This window comes from Rhinoraja longicauda, chromosome 8, assembly GCF_053455715.1.
Source record: "Rhinoraja longicauda isolate Sanriku21f chromosome 8, sRhiLon1.1, whole genome shotgun sequence".
NCBI lineage: Eukaryota > Metazoa > Chordata > Chondrichthyes > Rajiformes > Arhynchobatidae > Rhinoraja > Rhinoraja longicauda.
Window position 1 is genome coordinate 31,557,273 of NC_135960.1, and position 20,001 is coordinate 31,577,273.

At 45.2% G+C, this 20,001-nt stretch overlaps 1 protein-coding gene across 4 annotated transcripts in view; it reads left to right on the top strand.

The window, feature by feature from the left end:
- The first annotated feature begins 2,467 nt into the window (after positions 1-2,467).
- tmem237a (transmembrane protein 237a) overlaps positions 2,468-20,001 on the top strand; it is a 42,599-nt gene continuing 25,065 nt past the window's right edge. For 2 of the 4 annotated variants that reach the window (XR_013547542.1, XM_078403521.1), the window contains exons 1-4: positions 2,478-2,571; positions 14,926-14,957; positions 16,859-16,872; positions 17,230-17,283. Coding sequence is in view for 3 of the 4 variants with exons in the window: in XM_078403521.1 (XP_078259647.1) it covers positions 2,545-2,571; positions 14,926-14,957; positions 16,859-16,872; positions 17,230-17,283 (127 nt within the window). In the remaining variant the exon portion in view is untranslated. Of the gene's footprint in view, positions 2,572-14,925; positions 14,958-16,858; positions 16,873-17,229; positions 17,284-20,001 lie in introns of all 4 variants that reach the window. The other 2 variants (XM_078403523.1, XM_078403522.1) reach the window with 2 other exon arrangements.

Sequence of the window (20,001 nt, forward strand, 5' to 3'; positions counted from 1 at the left end):
ATTGCAATATTGATTCCAAATATCAAATGCTTTTAGAGCAAATAAATATTTGTCAATATTGTAGGTACAACACACTGATCCTAACAGCCATAATGTAGGCCCAACAACCTCCTGCTTCCTTACCTCTGTCCACAGGAGCCGGTACTCATTGATTTTCCAAGTGGAGTGATCCCCTCTCAGTTTTGAACCTAACATTTACTCGCTCCAAATCGCAAATAGCTCCCTCTTGCCCCTAGCGTGTCGATGATGTGTGAGTACCTGAGAGGTTAATTGCAATTCACCCCAATGGATATTTATATGTATAGGAAGGAACTGCAGATGTTGGTTTAAACCGAAGATAGACACAAAATGCTGGAGTAACTCAGCGGGACAGGCAGCATATCTGGAGAGAAGGAATTGGTGACATTTTGGTTTGAGACCCTTCAGGTCTGAAGAAGGGTCTTAACCTGAAACATCACCCATTCCTTCTCTCCAGAGGTGCTGCCTGTCCCGCTGAATTACTCCAGTATTTTGTGTCTATTTTCAGATATTTAGAGTCATAGTGATACAGTGTGGAAACAGGCCCTTCGGCCCAACTTGCCCACACCGGCCAACCTGCCTGCGCTTGGTCCATATCCCTCCAAATCTGTCCTATCCAATGGTTCAATGGTCTTTTATTGTCACGTGTACCGAGGTACAGTGAAAGTTGATTTACCATGCAGTCATACCAAAAAAGTAACAAGATACAAAACTACATAAAGATTAAACATAAACAACCACCACAGACCATCCATGTACCTGTCTAACTGTTTCTTAAACATTGGGATAGTCCCAGCCTCAACTACCTCATCTGGCAGCTAGTTCCATACACCCACCACCCTATGTGTAAAAAAGTTACCCCACAGATTTCTATTACCCTTCACCTTGAACCTTTGTCCTCTGGTTCTCGATTCCCCTACTCTGGGCAAGAGACTGTGCATCCACCCGATCTATTCCTCTCATGATTTTATACACCTCTATAAGATCACCCCTCATCCTCCTGGGCTCCAAGGAATAGAGACCCAGCCTACTCAACCTCTCCCTATAGCTCAGACCCTCTAGTTCTGGCAACATCCTCGTAAATCCTCTTTGAACCCTTTCAAGCTTGACAATATCTTTCCTATAACACGGTGCAATATTCTAAAAATATTCTATTTTTCTATATTCTATTCTATTCTGAACACAATATTCTAAAATGTGCTATGTGTGAGGGAGACAATGGGATGAATATCATGAAATAAGGCTACCTTTTGAAGGCATTCGTGTCACATTTGTGGCCCGTATATATTTACATTAATTGGATTTACTTACCAACCATTAATATTTTTCTTGTGGATATTTCTGCGCTTTGTCCTTCTCTGAACATTATGATTGCTCACACAATTTGGTCATCATCTGTAAAATTAAGTGTCATTAAAAGTTGCATTGGGCTCTGCACAAGAGCCACAATCCTGAGCCAATTTCTGAGGTGTTGCATTGATGGCAATGTCGAAGTCAGACGGACTGCTGTCCCACATGTTCTGGCAAATTCAATGTAATGGAATGATCTGGTGAACCTGGTGAATCATCACTGCAAAAACTGGGAGAGCAACTGGTTTTATGCAGAGACTTTTGAAATTATAAAATAGAACACATTGTTCTGGTCACCCCATTACAGGAAAGACCTGGTGGTCTTGTGGAATGTATCATTTATATTTCTGTGTGTCGTCTGAATCTGTGCCTGTGATGCTGCTGCAAGCAAGATTTCCATTGTACCTGCATCTCATAGTACTTGTGCATGACAATCAACTTGACTTAACTCATCAGCCCCTTCATGAGTGGAAGCATGTCATCCTCGATCCATTACTGCCTATGCAGTAGAGAATATATTAATTCCCAGTAACTACCTTGCATTATCTCCATTTGGGATAGAATAGATAGATGCACAGTGTCTCGTGCCCAGAGTAGGTGAATCCAGGACCAGAGGACATTGATTTAAGATGAAGGGGAAAAGATTTAATAAGCATCTGAGGGGTAATTTTTTCACACAAAGGGTGGTGGGTGTATGGAACAAGCTGCCGGATGAGGTAGTTGGGGCAGGGACTATCCCAACATTTAAGAAACAATTAAGACAGGTGCATAGATTGGACAGGTTTGGAGGGATATGGATCAAACGTGGGCCAGGTGGGACTGGCGGAGCTGGGATATTGTTGGCCAGTGTGGGCAGGTTGGGCCGAAGGGCCTGTTTCCACACTGTAGCATTCTATAACTCCAATATGACTGCAGCGAATTAAAAGCTCATTTTTCGTGGTATAACGTGTGCTGTAACATCACGCGTATTCGTTTTTCAAATGAATTGGGCACGACCGATATTTGCAGTGGAGTCACCAGCCACGCCGTCAATCACAGCTGACGGGATCCCGCCCTCCAGTGATCGGTTCCAGTCCTCCTCCGCTCCCATTTTTGACGCCAACTCTGACAGTGACTCCGGATGTAGATGTGTGTGACCCCGGGTGTTTGGGCTGCCACAGCAACGGGGCGAGAGAGATGGAGGACGCCGACGAGGAGGAGGAGGTAAACCAGGAGAGACTGCGGGCGGACGGGGACGGGGACGGGGACGGGGACGCGAGAGGACTGGACTGCTCTTGGCCTCATGACCAGGGGTACATTGGGAGAGGAGGGTGGGTTGGTTGGTTTACGAGGAGAGACTGCTCTTGGCTCCATGTATGATCCAGGGAGGATGTAACAGGGCTCTGGTTGGTTTTAGGCTGAAGCAACTGTTTGGCCACATTAACCTGAATTGAGGGGAAATACTTTTTAGCTTCAATAGACAATAGGTGCAGGAGGAGGCCATTCGGCCCTGCGAGCCAGCACCGCCATTCAATGTGATCATGGCTGATCATTCTCAATCAGTACCCCGTTCCTGCCTTCTCCCCATACCCCCTGACTCCGCTATCCTTAAGAGCTCTATCTAGCTTTATCCAGCTTCAGTACCGTATGCTGAAGATACAATAGGGTGTAGGTAAAATGTCGTCTGTTGGCCTCATCCCAAGTACTATTGAATGGGGAAGGAATGGCCAGTGGGAACACAAGAGCGACTGCAGATACTGTATTCTGGAGCAGACGATGATTTGTTTCAGGGGCTCAGCAGCTTAGGCAGCATAGAAACATAGAAAATAGGTGTAGGAGGAGGCCATTCGGCCCTTCGAGCCAGCACCGCCATTCATTGTGATCATGGCTGATCGTCCACAATCAATAACCCGTGCCTGCCTTCTCCCCATATCCCTTGATTCCACTAGCCCCTAGAGCTCTATCTAACTCTCTCTCTTAAATCCATCCAGTGATTTGGCTTCGACTGCCCTCTGCGGCAGAGAATTCTACAAATTCACAACTCTCTGGGTGAAAAAGTTTTTCTCACCTCAGTTTTAAATGGCCTCCCCTTTATTCTAAGACTGTGACCCCTGGTTCTGGACTCGCCCAACATTAGGAACATTTTTCCTGCATCTAGCTTGTCCAGTCCTTTTGTAATTTTATATGTTTCCATAAGATCCCCTCTCATCCTTCTAAACTCCAGTGAATACAAGCCTAGTCTTTTCAATCTTTCCTCATATGTCAGTCCTGCCATCCCAGGGATCAGTCTTGTGAACCTACGCTGCACTGCCTCAATTACAAGGATGTCCTTCCTCAAATTAGGAGACCAAAACGGTACACAATACTCCAGACCACTGGTAAGTGGTCTTACCAGGGCCCTATACAACTGCAGAAGAACTACTACTATACTGAAATCCTCTTGTTATGAAGGCCAACATTCCATTAGCTTTCTTCACTGCCTGCTGTACCTGCACACCAACTTTCATCGACTGGTGTACAAGGACACCCAGGGCTCGCTGCACCTCCCCCTTACCTAACCTAACTCCATTGAGATAATAATCTGCCTCCTTGTTTCTGCCGCCAAAGTGGATAACCTCACATTTATCTATATTATACTGCATCTGCCACGCATCTGCCCACTCACTCAACCTGTCCAGGTCACCCTGCAACCTCCTAACATCCTCTTCACAGTTTACACTGCCACACCCAGCTTTGTGTCATCCGCAAACTTGCTAGTGTTGCTTCTAATTCCCTCTTCCAAATCATTAATATATATGGTAAACAGTTGCGGCCCCAACACCGAGGCTTGCGGCACTCCATTCGCCACTGCCTGCCATTCTGAAAAGGACCCGTTTACTCCTACTCTTTGCTTCCTGTCTGCCAACCAATTTGTGGAGGGAAAGGGATAGTGGATGTTGTGAGTTGGGATCCTACATCAGGACTGATATTGTTGATGGGAGATAAGATATAAAGAAGTGAGGGGAAGGAATGAGGTAGGAGCAAGATGGGAATAGGTAGAACCAGGTGAGGTGGGGATGATGGGCAGGTGGCGGAGAGATAGTGAAGTTTGGAGCCAGTGGTTGGCGGTGATAGGTAGAGGCAAGTAAGGAGAGAGGATGAGAGGCATATGGAATAAAAATGAACTGCAAATGCTGGTTTACACCAAAGATCGACACAAAATGCTGGAGTAACTCCAGTGGCACAGCGGTAGGGTTGCTGCCTTACGACACCAGAGACCTGAGTTCGATCCTGACAATGGGTGCTATCTGTATGGAATTTGTATGTTCTCCCTGTGACCACTTGGGTTTCCTCTGGGTCTGCCAGTTTCCTTCCACACTCTGAAATGGTACAGGTTTGTAGGTTGATTGCCATTGGTAAAATTGTCTCTAGTGTGTAGGATAGTGTTGGTGTACAGGGTGATCGCTGATCAGCGCAGACTCAGTGGACCGAAGGGCATGCTTCTGTGCTGTATCTCAAAAAAAAGAATGGGTCAGGCAGCATCTCTGGAGAAAAAGGATTGGTGATGTTTTGTTTGGGACCCTTCTTCTGACTGATTGGGGAGGGGGAGGGGGGGTGGAGGAGACTGGAATCAAGACAAGACCAAGTCAACTTGGAGCCGGCAGCAGATGGCATCAGGCAGGGTGGTTCTGATTGGCTGACTTTTGGCGAGGGATGGTGTGACCTCAAGAGGGATACTTCATTACGAACTGTGGAACTGATTAACCAACTTTTACTGGAGGGAAGGGGGAGGGGAGCATTTGCATAAGTTATCTAAAATGAGTGAATTTGGCGTTCATTCTGCAGGATTGTAAGCTACTCAAGTGAAATATGAGGAGCTGTTCCTCCAATTTGCATGTGGCCTCACTGTAGGCCCAGGGCAGAAAGGTCATAATGGGAAGGGGAGTTAAAATGGTTAGTAACCAGGGATCTAAGGCCAGATCTCTTGCGGTTGCAATGGAAAGTACCTGGGGAGGGGGTGGTTTGGGTGAGAAGGGATGAGTGAACCAAGGAGTTGTGGAGGAACTAGCTTCTGTGGAAAGGGGTGGAGATGGGAAGATGTTATTAGTGGTAGGATCACATTGGAGGTGACAGAAAGGTTGGAGGATGATATGTTGGATGCGGAGGTGGAGTGAAAGGAGAGGACCAGGAGAGCTCTACTTGTAGCATTGGGGGAAGGTGGAGCGAGAGCAGAACGTCGGGACACAAAGGAGACATGTGAGGGACCCATCTATGACAGAAAGGGAAAAACCACATTCACTAAAGAATGAGGGCATCTTGGATGTCCTTGTATGGAAAACCTAATCTTGGGAGCAGATTCAGCGGAGTCTGAGGAATTGAAAGTAGAGGATAGCATCTTTGCAAGAAGCAGGGTGGGAAGAAATGTAGTCCAGGTAACTGGGAGTTGATAGATTTGTAGTGGACATCAATCGATAGTCTGTCTCCTGTGATTGAAACAGCGAGATCCAGAAAAGGGAGAGAGGTGTCAGAGATAGTCCAGGTGAATTTAAGGGCAGGGTGGAAATTAGTGGTCAAGTTAATAAAGTCCATGCGTCTGCACGGTTGCGGGAGGTAGCCCCGATACAGTTGTCGATGTAGCGGAGAAAGATTTGGGGGATAGGCCCTCTCTTGATCTCTCATGTTCGGTCCGTCCAGGCCTACTGGATATCCCGGTTGCGAACCTCCCTCCCTCCCTCCCTCCCTCTCTCTCTCTTCCCCCTGTGTCCCCTCTCTCTCTCCTTCCCATTCCCATTCGGACCTTTCTGGCCTGGGCTGCCTCCATTGCCAGAGTGAGGCCACACGCAAAATGGAGGACCAGCACTTCATGTTTCGCTTGTGTAGCTTACCACCCAGTGGTATGTATGTTGACTTCTCTAATTTTAGGTAACACTAGCTGGGTGTTGACCCGTTGGGTCCAAATCTCTCCTGCGGGCCAAGCAACCCTCCGTCCAACTGAAGACACTCACCCACTCCATCCCCCCTCAGCCCCCCTTAAAACTCCCCTGGGGCCGGGGGTGGGCGAGGGGGAAGAGGAAAGGGGAGAGGGAGTCCAGAACGACCCGTGGACCCATTAGGTGCAAACCTTTCCTGCACGCGCGGATGAGGCGGCCATTTTACTAGATCAACGGGCCCCAACTGCACAGGCGCGGACATGTTGGTTTCACATTGTGACGTCAAACACGGAGGTATTACTGCGCAGGCGCGGCTGACACGCAGGGAAAGTGGAAAAGGGATTTATTAAAGTTGAAAAAGTGATTTTTAAAGTTTAAAAGGTGAATAACTTTAAATATATAACAACCATTGAACCTCAATGGTGAGTAAGGTGGGCCTAAAATTGTTGCACTTTCGTGTAACGTTTTGGCTGTATTTTAGGTACGTACAATCAAAATAACAAAGCGACAAACAAGATGAGAGTTTTAGATATATAGAAAGATATACGCCACACACACACACACACACACACACACACACACACACACATATGGGTTATGGGGTTGGTGTGGTTTGTAGTTACAAATAAAATTAGCGAATTCAATGTTCATACTGTGGAAGAAGGAACTGTAGATGCTGATATATACTGAAGATTAAAAACAAAATGCTGGGGTAACCCAGTGGGCCAGTCAGCATCTGTGGAGAAAAGGAATAGGTGACGTTTTGTGTCGAACGGCCTTAAGAAGGGTTTCCACCTGAAAAGTCACATTCAATTTCTCCAGAGATGCTGCCTGATGCACTGAGTTACTCCAGCATTTTGTGTCTTCAATGTTCACACGTTGGATTGTAAGCTACCCAAGTGGAATATGAGATGTTGTTCCTCCATTTTGTATGTGGCCTCGCTCTGGCAATGCTGGAGGCCCAAGACAGAATGTTCAGATGGTAATGGGAAGGGGAGTTAAAATGGTTCGTAGCCCAGAGATCCAGAAGGCTTTGGCAGACCGAGCATCAGAGAAGAAGAGAGGGCCTATCCTTCTCTTGACAGAGAGAGTTGCCGATGTACAGAAGGCCATACTGGATGCAGTACAGTTTCACTTGGAAGGACTGCGGTGGTCCCTGGATGCAGATGAGGGAGGAGGAATAGGGACAGGTGTTACATCTCCTGTGGTTACAGGGGAAAAGTTCCTGGGGAAGGGGTGGTGGAAAAGGATGAGGGAACCAAGGAGTTGAGGAGGGAATGATCTCGTAAACGAAAAGATATGACTGGAGGTGGGATTACGTTAGAGGTGGCGGAAATGTTGGAAGATGATGTGTTATGTTGGAAACTGGTGGGGTAAAAGGTGAGGACCAAGGTAACACGAGGAAGGGAAGGGGGAGCAAGAGCAGAAGTACGGGACACAGGCGCCCTGGATTAGAGATCTATCTCTGACAACAGGGGGAAGCCGCATTTACAAAAGAAAGATGACATCTTGGATGTTATGGGATGGAAAACCTAATCTTGGGAACATTTGCAGTGGAGACGGAGAAATTGAGAGTAGGGTATAGCGTCCTTGCAAATGGCAGGTTGGGAAGAAGTGTAGTCCAGATAACTGTGGGAGTGGGTAGATTTGTAGGAGATGTAGGTCGATAGTGTGTCTCCTGTGATGGAGACAGAGAGATCAAGAAAGGAGAGAGAGGTGTCAGAGGTAGTCCTGGTGAATTTAAAGGTAGAAATTAGTGGTGAAGTTAATAAAGTCCATGCGATCTGCACGGGTGTGGGAGATAGACCTGATACAGTCGTTGATGTTGGGGGATAGGCCCTCTCTTGATCTCTCGTGCTCGGTCCACCTAGGCCTATTGGATCTCCTGGTTGCTAACCATTTTCATTCTCCTTTCCATTCCCATACTCATACTGACCTTTCTGCCCCGGGCTGCCTCCATTGAAAGCGTGAGGCCACACACAAAATGGAGGAACAGCACCTCATATTTCGCTTGAGTAGCTTACCACCCAATGGTATGAATATTGAAGTCTATGAGTTCTGGCTGGGTGTAGGTCACATGGGTCAAGCGTCATTCCTCGAGAACATGGATATGTGATGTTTTGGGTTGGCGCATTTTGGGTTGGGGCCTTTCTTCGGAATGGAGTCAAAAGAGAAGTTATTGACGGTGAAGACAAATTTCACCAGATGGAGGTGAGTGCTATTAGAGGGAAATTGATTGTGACTCTGTTTAAGGAAGAACCAAATGGTCTTGGGTAGGGGGCTTAAAAATTGAAGAGTTGAAGGGCATGTGAGGTGTCTCGGATGTGGGTTGGAAGGGACTGGACAAGGGGCGACAGGATAGAATCAAGGTATTTTGGAGATGGGTTCTGCAGGACAGGAGCAGGCAGAGATGATGGGTCTGCTGGATCAGTCCTATTTGTGGATTTTGGGAAGGAATAGCAGGCAGTGCGGGGCTGGGGAATGATAAGGTTGGATGGAGGCTGTGAACGAGAGATTGCACGTGGTCATATGATCGGCCACAGCCCGGGAGATGATGGCATGGTGTAATCTGTGAGTCTTGGTCAAGGGGTAGGTATGAGGAGGTGTCCGTGAATTTGGTTCCTGGCTTCAGCATGGTAGAAGTCAACCTGCCAGGCTACAACAGCACCTCCCCTGTTGGCAGGGTGGGTGGGGGGGGGGGGGATTGGGTAAGGGGTATGGAGAGAGGGTAGAAGGCCAGCAGAGGGTGTCCATGAGGAGGAACAATTTTGGAGACGGGTGAAGGAGTTGTCTTTGGGAGGCGAGGAATCCTTACCAGAGAAAAAGATCCATAAGGATAAAGAATGTTGGAGATGGGAGATAGGGTTGACACTACAAGGGGCTCACTATGGGGTGGATTGATATAGGCCTAGATTGATCATCAAAAGTACGTTCAGAAACCACAATATTGTTGGAGCATTGAATTTAATTTAATCAAATACAGGTTCTTCTTAGGTGTTGACGGGGTTCTGTTCCGCTGAACTATTCGTAACCTGAACAGCTTGCAAGTCAGAAATGCTGTCGTGAGCCTAGTTCCCACACGCAGAGGATGCCTGCAGACCCATAACAGCCACCAAATGCATCCTGCTCTTCTCCTAAATGCTCAATAATATGTTCGGGTCAGGCGTTCGTAAACTGGGGAGGACCTCTATATTTTGATGATTGTGAAACTGTTAAAATTGTTCATGAGAAAAGGAAATCTGCTGTCCTTACCTGATCAACACCACACCGCTGCAGATCCGCTGCAATGTAGTCGAGTCTCAGCTGCCCTCTGAAATCCTGTTGAAGGGCAACTCGGGTTAGGCTTTCATTGCATGTTTTTTTCTAGTTTGCATGAATAATAAAAGATAATAGGGTAACTTACACACTGTCATTATCAACTGAGCGATACTGGAAGGTGACCTAAATCGTAAGTTGATTTTGTTGAGCAATTTGATTAGGTTGCACTGTAATATACAAGGAATTGGGAGCTGTAACAGGCTTGGAGAGGGGGTGGAGGTGTGATGGCAAGTGTATTTGTAGTGTTAATTCTATTCTCTTGTGCTCTTCAAATGTAGTGTTCCACAAGAAATGATCGCAGTTTTAGTGCAATTTCGAAGAGGAAAAGCTTAGCAAAATGGCAACATGTCACATTTTATTTCCAGTTATGAGGTTTCCAAATCCCTTTGTCACTGACAGCTTTCACATGGAACAGTCACCCGGCTAATCCCATGGGCCAAGTGTTTCCAGAAGGTGGATTTAGTTGCAGATTAGTTCGAGGCACTGCAGCTGCCAGCCACTTTCTGAGGCTTGAGAATCACAGACAGCATGAAGAAAAAACAAGTGGTGAGGAACTAATATTCAGTTGGGAATTAACAAAAAGAAAGTGTCTGGATGCTGGGAATATGCCTGCAGCATCGGGAGAAAAGGATAAGATGGTGGTGAGCGTGGCCAATAATTTCTTCTAGCATGAATAGAACTGGAGATTTCTAGCTTTTACAGCTCAATTCTGATAAGTTGTAAATTGTGTGACAGATGTTCACAGCGCAAAAACAGTGTGTTCAGTGTGAATAACACACTATCAACGCACTTGTTATATGATAAGGTGTAGCTAACACAATAAAAGCATCAGTAGTTGAGTATGATGCTGGTTAATAAATCTGTTGATGCTTAAACAAACTGTTCAATCGTTGTCATTGCTGATGAGTTGTTAAGTGAATGCAATTGCAAAGAAATTGTTTGTTCGTTGTCGGGACTAACCATTGAGATTATACTGAACAGAGTGATTGCTGGTGAGGTAGATGTGAGAAAGGGAATATTTGGCCAGAGTTGCCAATGATCCATGCAATGCCAGTAAAATTGGCTATTTTGATCGGTGTGAGATGGTGAGAAGGATTATTGGTAATTGTAATTGTGACAGAGGTGAATTGTTTGCTTAATGTAGTCTTCTGATAGAAAAAATATTTAGCCAGTGTTGGTTGGAAGAAATCCTTGGGCAGTGTGATTGTCAGCAAGAAGTTATTTTGTTTATATTGTCAGCAAGAAGTTATTTTGTTTATATTGTCAGCAAGAAGTTATTTTGTTTATATTGTCAGGTGTACAGATGCACAAAGACAGTGAGAGTGGGGAATTTAAATTACCCTAACGTTAACTGAGATACAGTAAAAGTTTAGTTTAGAGATGCAGCGTAGAAAGTATCCCTTCGGCCCACCACGGCATCCCAGCTGACCAGCGATCCCAATACACAAGTATTGTCCTACACACGAGGGACAATCGACAGAACCCAATTAACCTGCATGTCTAAGGAATATGGGAGGAAATGGGAGCACCTGGAGAAATCCAACGTGGTCGCAGGGAGAAGGTATGAACTCCATTCAGACAGCACCCGTAGTCAGGATCAAACCCGGGTCTCTGGCACTGTACGGCAGCAACTCTCCTGCTGTGCCACCCACAAGGTGAAAGGCATAGAAGGGGCAGAATTCTTAAATTGCTGCAACATTTTCAGTTGATATGCAGGAAGGAGAGGGAATAATTCTGGATTTCATTTTAGGGAATGAAGCAGGGTTGATGGAAGGAATATCAATAGGGGAGTCACAAGAAACGTAAATGATGTAATCTTGAACAAGATACAGAGTGCTGGAAGAACAGCGGATCAGGCATAGATAGGGTAGATGGTCAAAAGAACGCCAGAGTTTAGGAACTGTCAGTATGAAATTAGAAAAGCTGAGAGAAGCTATGAATTATCAAGTAGAACTGAAGAAAATCCAAAAATATGTAATAAATACGTTAAGAACAGAAAGGTAACTGAGGAAAGAGTAAGGCACAAAAGGGACCAAAAAGGTTGTGTGTGGAGGCACTATGCGGGAAAGGTGTCAATGAATCGTTTACAACTGTATTAACAGAAAAGGATGAAGCAAAACCTGTAGTTATGATGAAATAGTGGATTGGGTGAAACCTGGCAAAAGAGTATATATTAGTAACATGGTATTTTTCAAAATGGATAATGTGTTTGGCACAGGTTAAATCGATACCTGGCACAAAAAAGAAGCAAGGGAGATAGCTCTTGACGATACACCGATGAGCCAAAACATTATGACCACTGACATGAAGTGAATAACATTGATTATCTTGTTACAATGGCACCTGTCAAGGGGTGGGATATATTAGGCAGCCAGTAAACGGTCAGCTCTTGAAGTTGATGTATTGGATGCAGGAGAAATGGGCAGGAGTAAAGACCTGAGCGACTTTGACAAGGGCCAAATTGTTATGGCCAGAAGACTGGGTCAGAACATCTCAGAAATGGCAAGGCTTGTAGGGTGCTTCCGATTAGCAGTGGTGAGTACCTACTGACAGTGGTCCGAGGAGGGACAAACCACAAACCAGCAACAGGGTATTAGGCGCCCAAGGCTCATCGATGCGCAAGGGCAACAAAGGCTATCCCGTCTGGTCCGAACCTACAGAAGATCTACAATGGCACAAGTCACAGAAAATGTTAATGGTGGCCACGGGAGGATTGTGTCACAATACACAGTGCATCGCACCCTGCTGCGTATGGGGCTGCGTAGCCGCAGACCGGTCAGATTGCCCATGATGAACCGTGTCCACCGTCAAAAGCGCCTACATTGGGCTCGCGAGCGTCGGAACTGGACCTTGGAGCAGTGGAAGAAGGTCGCCTGGTCCGATGAGTCCTGTTTTCTTTTAGATCATGTGAATGGCCGTGTACGTGTGCGCCGTTTACCTGGGGAAATGATGGCGCCAGGATGCATGGTGGGAAGACGACAAGCCGGTGGAGGGAGTGTGATGCTCTGGGCAATGTTCTGCTGGGAAACCCTGGGTCCGGCAATTCACGTGGATGTCAATTTGACACGCGTAACCTACCTAAACATCGTTGCAGACCAGGTACACCCCTTCATGGCAATGGTATTCCTTACTCTCCAGAGATGCTGTCTGTTCCACTGAGTTGCTCCAGCATTTTGTGGTTTTTGTAAACGACAACTGGCTGAAGTGCATGCATTTATGTTCCATGTATAAGCTCGTAAGCTCTTTCCCCTCACCTTAGCTTAATTTTAGCACTTTACGTTTGTCCGGTGAGGATTTGTTCGGACTAAATTAATGGAGTAGATTATTTGTTGTTGGTTAAGTAACTTCGGCAGCAGTAGAGGCACTACGGATGCTGACTTAAACCGAAGATAGACACAAAAAGCTGGAGCAACTCAGCGGGTCAGACAACATCTCTGGAGAAAAGGAATAGATTTTGGGGAGAAGGTAAAATCGGGCTGTGTGCTGCTGGGAAACGATAAGGTTGGAGGCTGCGGAGACAATCTGAAGAAGGGTCTCGACCCGAAACGTCACCCATTCCTTCTCTCCAGAGATGCTGCCTGTCCCGCTGCGTTACTCCAGCATTTTGTGTCTATCTTCAGGCTGTGGAGACAGTTGACTTCAGAACCTGGACCCGAGAAAGTTAAGGCAGGAACCCTGTACCCAATTGCAAGTCAATAATGATAATGGATAAACGCTTGAATAATATCTGCGGAGAGTTTTACTATAGTTGTCCCCCTAATTGCACTTGTGATGAACCCTGACACATGAATGGGATTGCTGGCTGAGAAATTACAGGGAACCAGCAGAACAGTGACCATTCGAGGCATCAAGGTCTTCAGAAGGAAAAACAAGCATTTTGGCAAAGCTGAAACAGGTTCCAGCGATGTTCCCTTCAAGACAGTATCTATGTTATATATTTAAAAATAGAGAGGATTTGGAGATCGGCCTCTTACTTTAAGTTTGCTGCAGCAAAGGCTTAGAATTGCCTGGTTTGACTTACCGGTTTAAGTTATTTTCACATTGAATTCAATCACAAACTAGTTTATAAATCACAATTGTAAATTGTATTGTAAATTGTAAGTTTGACTTTTCATGAAACATATTCACAATGGTATTTTGCTAAGGGTATATTGTGAAATGTTATTATTCTAGTATTCCATGGATTTTGGTGGTTCCCGACTGCAGTTTATGTGGGTTATCGGTTATTATTCCCAATAATACCTCGAGGTGCTAGATTAGTAATGTCGTAACATGGTAAATCATTACAAGCACTAAACATTGATGGCAGTGGCCTCTTACAGCAGGATAAAGCACCCTGCCACACTGCACACATTGTTTGGGAATGGTTTGAGGAACATGATGAAGTGTTCACGGTGTTGCCCTGGCCTCCAAATTCTCCAGATCTCAATCCGATTGAGCATCTGTAGGTTGTGCTGGATTGACAAGTCCGATCCACGGTGGCTCCACCTCACAACCTACAGTACTTGAAGGATCTGCTGCTAATGTTTTGGTACCAGATACCACAGGACACCTTCAGAGGTCTTGTAGAGTCCATGCCTTGGCGGGTTGGCGCTGTTTTGGTGGCACACGGAGGACCAACAGCATATTAGGCAAGTGGTTATAATGTTTTGGCTCATCAGTGTAATTTTCAATTCTCCTTGGCTACAGAAGTGGTATGCTGGGGGACTGTTAAAGGGAGGAACATATAAAAACAAATAATTACAGACCAGTTAGTGATGGCAGATTACTGGAATCCATGACAAGAAACAGTAATTATCTTGATTTACAAAAAGGACCGATTAATCAGGTACAGTCAGCATAGATTTCTTAAGGGAAGGTCATGGATAATGCACCAGCTTGAACGTTTTGAGGAGCTAACAATGAGGGTTGTTGCATGAGGTGTGTGTGATGTTCTTTGCAAGGATACCAGCAAGGCTTTTGACAAAGTCCTATTTGGTAAGCAGATCAGTAAAGTAAAACCAAACTAATTTTAATGAACTTTACAGCATCCAATAATCACAGTGGTTACGAAGATCTCTCAAAGAGCAGTAAGATGAGGGATCAGTTGAGCTTTTCTCATTGATTGAAGGGTGCTTCCAAGTTCCTCTGCAAAGAGTTTGATGATATGGATGCTTCTGTTCAACGTCCCATTTAGAAAGAAGCGCTGCACCAGTCTTGGCTAAGATTATAGGTTCAAGCTGCAGTGATGTGTGAGGAGATGTGATAGCACATCCCTGACAACATCTGATACAATAATGGTTGTATCAGGAATTGAGAATGCAGCAAACTGTATAGACCAGAGTAATTGATCTTTCTAATTTTCTTTCAGCGCCCACCACGTGCCCTTCCACCGTTGCCAAGGTAGGCCTGCTGAATATGAAGGTGCAAATATTTCATGTGGTACAATAGTGCATCATAACATTGTTCCACGAGTAAATAATAATTCTGGCTATGAACATAAATATTTGGAAAAGAAAGGATTGATTGCAGATGAACAGTGTGACACAGTATTGGATATCAGGTACTGAGGCAGGTGGTGGATATTCAGCCTGGAAAGTGGGACCAAATGTATGGTTAGGGTTTTTCTAACGTTATTGGAATAAAATTGGTTATTTCTTTCCTGCAGTTTGGCAGAATACTTTGGAGGAAGATAGATTTCCTGGGGCAGTGAGGTCTTTATATAACTATTTGTGGAAATAATTATCTATTGAGAAAAAGCGCTGGGGTGTACTCAATAATGACTAAACTAAATTGCCCAATTATTTATAATAAAAGATCTGAGGAGGTATGGTAATTGGTTTTACGGCATTATGTGACAGGAAGTCATAGCTTTGATCCTCGGCATCATTGAAAGTAGTGTGCTACCATTAATCCCATTGGGTTGATGTGGAAAATATTGCAGGCTTTCTGTTTCTGAGTACTATCCAGGGATCCTAGTTGCTTAATGGATGTGAAATAAGAATGAGATTGGATTTGGCATTTGAATATCCCACCAAAATGTAATATCTGAGTTCATGCAAAGAGATGGTGAGGTATCAGGTGCTGGACAGTGCCCATGAATCCACACTACAGCCCCTTAAGGAATGGAGAAGGTTTGATGAAATAACTGCAACATAGAACATGCAGTCAGGCAAAGAAGGTCTTGCCCAGATCTGGCAGAATATATATTTTTATTATTGGTGAATGTTGATAACTTCAACACAGATGAACAAAAGAAAATTCCTTTGTTAATTATCGGTGTTCATAAATAAATTGACCATCAGTCATACGTTTTAAGAATGGAACAGGTGTCCCAAGGAGATTGTACTTGCAGTTTCCAATATTTCTTACAGATATAACTACCAAATGAACACCAAAGTAAACCAGAAGAAATTTATATTATTGATTTATAAATAATTACTGTATTTATTTTGGTATGTAATGATATGGGTCTCTATATGGTGTACTGTCATTGATAAATTGTCCAACAACTCTCATTTTGTGGAATCCAGAAAATTCAAATTGACCTAAATTGAAAAAAATGCTGAAAATTTATTTTTATCTGTTCAAATTAATTAAAAGAAAATGAATTGAATTTGCAAACCTGCTTATCCACTAATCAATATTGAGGTATGTCGTGTGATTTTTCTGTTCAATGGATTACAGATTCTGAGATAATGTAGGTCTTTTTGTCTTATTGTTTAATCACTGTATTACATTGATAGCTGTAAAAGGTAAGATGACAGGTTTAATTGGCAGAGAGACAAAACGCATGTAACGAGGCTTAAAAAGTGATCCTGGAGTAAGAAGGGTAGTTGGGTGAGATGTGTTAACTCAAAGGTAGATTATATTACCATGGAAGTCTTTGAACGCGATAGAATAAACATGGTTCAAGGACAAATAAGTATCTGGAGCAGGAAGGAACAAAGTAGATTGGAATAAATTATGAAAAATTGAGTTGGAGATATAATCAGTAGATATATAGGGTTGGGGACAATGAGCTGGATTGGTGACAGTGAAGGGATTTGATGAGAAGGTATTTGGAGCATTGAGTATTAAGGTGAAAAGGCAGATGGGTGGGGTTGAGAGATAAGGGTAGCAGGTGAGTCTGAGTGAGGGAGATGTGAAAAGGTAGGTTGGGGAGCGCGATATACTGAAAGGCTAGGAGAGGGGGGAGAGGGATAGACTGAAGGTTGTAGGTTTATTTTCTCAGCAATGTTTTGAACTATGCCCATGTATGTTTATCTTGTTTGCTTTCTTTTTATGGGCTGATCGGAATGAAGCAGCAAAACTAAAGGTACGAATCGTTTGAACTTGTCACTCTCAGTTATTTCTCCATTTACTGATGTTATTTCAAAGGCACCTATTATGTGGTTGTTAAATTAAAACTGGCATCTCGACTCCCAACAGAGGGAGCGACGCCACTAACTTGAGATGTTGCTGTTGTTTGTTGCAAAGGTTGTGCAGTGGTCCATTGAGTAAAATGTAGCAGGATTTGACTGCCATGATTGAATGTGTATGCCCCCCTCTCTCCTCCCCTCTCTTTGTTCTGTTGAGAGGTGGCATGATACCAATCAGCCGTGCTCATACTAAGCAAGTGAATAGCCATCTGTTGCATTGAACCAAATGATCCTATCTGTTGTTTGTCTTGCAGTTGCATCTATGAGCAAAACCAAAAGGAAAAAATCCAGGACAAGCAATGGAGTAGGTAAGCTGATTGTACATGAATTAGCATGTGGCATGCTTTGCTTGTTTAGTAAGTATATGCATATGAGGTAAAATCTTGCATCCAAGAAATGGACGCCAACTGAAAGGAATGGTTGGAAGTGAGGCCAGGACGATGAGCCTTGGACTAAAAATGCTGAGCTGTTTGAACCTAAAGCAGTTCTGAACCATCGATAGATTAGGAATAATTTGGCAGAGTAGGTGTCAACAGTATGGACCGCATCGTCTGAGGGACAGATTGGCAGTCAACTGGAGTAAGTGTTAGGATTTAAGTTTTTTTCCATCTAGAAGGGGCCAGTTGCCAGGTGAGCTATCTTCTGACCATCCGCTTGCTGATTAAGCTAGCCTCTGTAAGGGGTTTTCTGCGCCGAGCTTTCGCCCGACCTAAGGTCCCCGTGCCTTGCTCTGATCCCTTGACCAGGCCGCGCACACTGGTTCCCCGTGAGTGGTTCGACCCACTCACCCCCTACGGTTCTAGACACTGGACTTAGATGCAGGAGCGTTTATAGTGCAGAAAATTCAACCAGACCAGATTTGAAGACCAGGGTTTAAATGGAAAAGGCTTTTATTGAGCGCTTGGGACTATTGTCCATGAATACTTATACACAGTTCTATTAGACTTATGCACAACTACACGAATACTTAGACACAGTTCCAAACGACATATGCACCACTACACGAATACTTAGACACAGTTCTAAACGACATATGCATCACTACACGAATACTTAGACACAGTTCTAAACGACATACGCATGACTGTAAGATGGGGAACGTACGACACATCGCAAACTTGACCAACACATATTCATTTACACACCCACGTTTATTCAAACCACCCTCCCCTCTACACTAAACTATGTCCAGGATATGCAGGATCGGGGTACATGCTCACCATGGGGCTATTACTGGGGTTACTGGCTGTTCGTGCTGCTTCTCCGCTGCTTTCCGTGAGGGTCGTGCTTGTCCCCTGAGTTTCTTCCTTCCGTTTCTTGCGTTCCTGGCCAGTCGTTGCGAGTGTTGCTGTCCCTGCTGCGAGCGTGTCTTTCTTGCCTGTCTTTTCGTCTTCCTCCTGGCTTGCGTTCCTTGCAGGTTTTCTTGCAGTATTTCTTCTCGAGTTGTGTGCCTGTTCCTCTCTCTTGCATCCGTTCTTCTTGCCTGTCTTTTCTTCCTCCTGCATCCGTTTGACTTGAGTTTAAAACCCAAAAGTCGTGGCCAGTTATACTATTCTGACCCGTCCTATCTCCCGCCAGATCTTGGGATCTCTTTGTTAAAAGATATGTATGAGTTTTCTCTCTGATCTGCGCTTATGTCCGGGGGTACCGGGGATGGCCAGACGGTGTTAATTGGTATTTCGTTGCGAGGTGATGGGTTTAACTGGTTTCCCATCACCTACCAGGTAGTTTTCTATGGGCTATTGTGCCCCCTTAACGAGATTAACTGTGTTGGTCGGCTTGGGGCATTGTGAGTATGCTGATGTCAGCGCCCCAGTGTCTGGACTTTGACATGGTTTCGCAGGTTTCTGCATGGCCAATACCCATCCATTGTTCTGGCCGTGGCTTTGCAGAAACCTAGAGACTGGGCTGTAAGGTTTTTGCTCTTGTGGCTGGTCACGAGGTCCTGCGGCCATTTTAGGACCCACAGATTGTGACATCCCTTGGTAAACTGACCGCAGCCTTTCTCCGCTATCAGCCCCAGTCTCCCGTTTAAAATGTCCAAACTGCAGCTCTTTGGTTTGGTGTTGCTTTCAGAATGAGGGAAAACTTCTCAAATCTTACAGTCCCTCCTGTTGATTTGCATAACCCCAGCTTATCGAATCAATTAAATAATGTGGTTGAGCAATGTTTTCCCGATTCTCCACATCCAGACCCCTGAGGTTTTAACTAACTAGTGTTCCATTGCGAACGTACAGTCCCCATCTTTTAGGCTGACCTTTACTGCCCGTGTCCCGGGCAAAACTATATTACAACATTTACATTTTGTACATTCCTTCATAATCACACTTTATACAATTTTGGAAAAAAACAATGCAAATCACAGTTCACACGGTGCGGAGGGGGCACGTCCTCCTACCAGCTTGCGGCTGGGTCCTGCTCGCCCACCCGCACGTCAGCGATACCTCGAACCCCACATACACATATAGATCCCCTCATCCGGTTCCCACCATTTGTCCCAACACACACACTCAACTGTTCTTTAGTCCCAGAAATAGTCCTGTGAGTGTCGTTGTCAAGTCTCTCCCACTCAACAGTGGAGTTGGCCATTGTCCTGCTCGTTTTCCTCAGCCACCACCGCCTGCTCGCGGGGACCTTCCCCGTGCATACCAGGCAGATCCTTTTGCCAATGGTGGCGCTGATCTTTTGGGCGATGATCTTGACTCTTGGGCACAATAACGAAGTGTCCCGATAAGCAAAGCCTGAGGCGCTGGAATACTCTGAAGAGTTCGATCCCAGCCACCCCGGCCACCGGCCTTCATGGAAGTGAACTGCGGTCTCCTCCGCTTCTCTCCTTCCAGTCCCATCGGTCGCGATGGGAGCCGTGTCCCCGGAGCAGCCGTAAATGATGATGTCCTTGGTGCGGCCCCGATAGGCCCACCCACATCCGATCGCCGTGGCAACGATCCACCATACGAGTGCCTCCTTCCACTCCAGAAAAACAGATAAAGAAATATGGTATAGCCAGCCTCTTGGGGAGCGCTTGG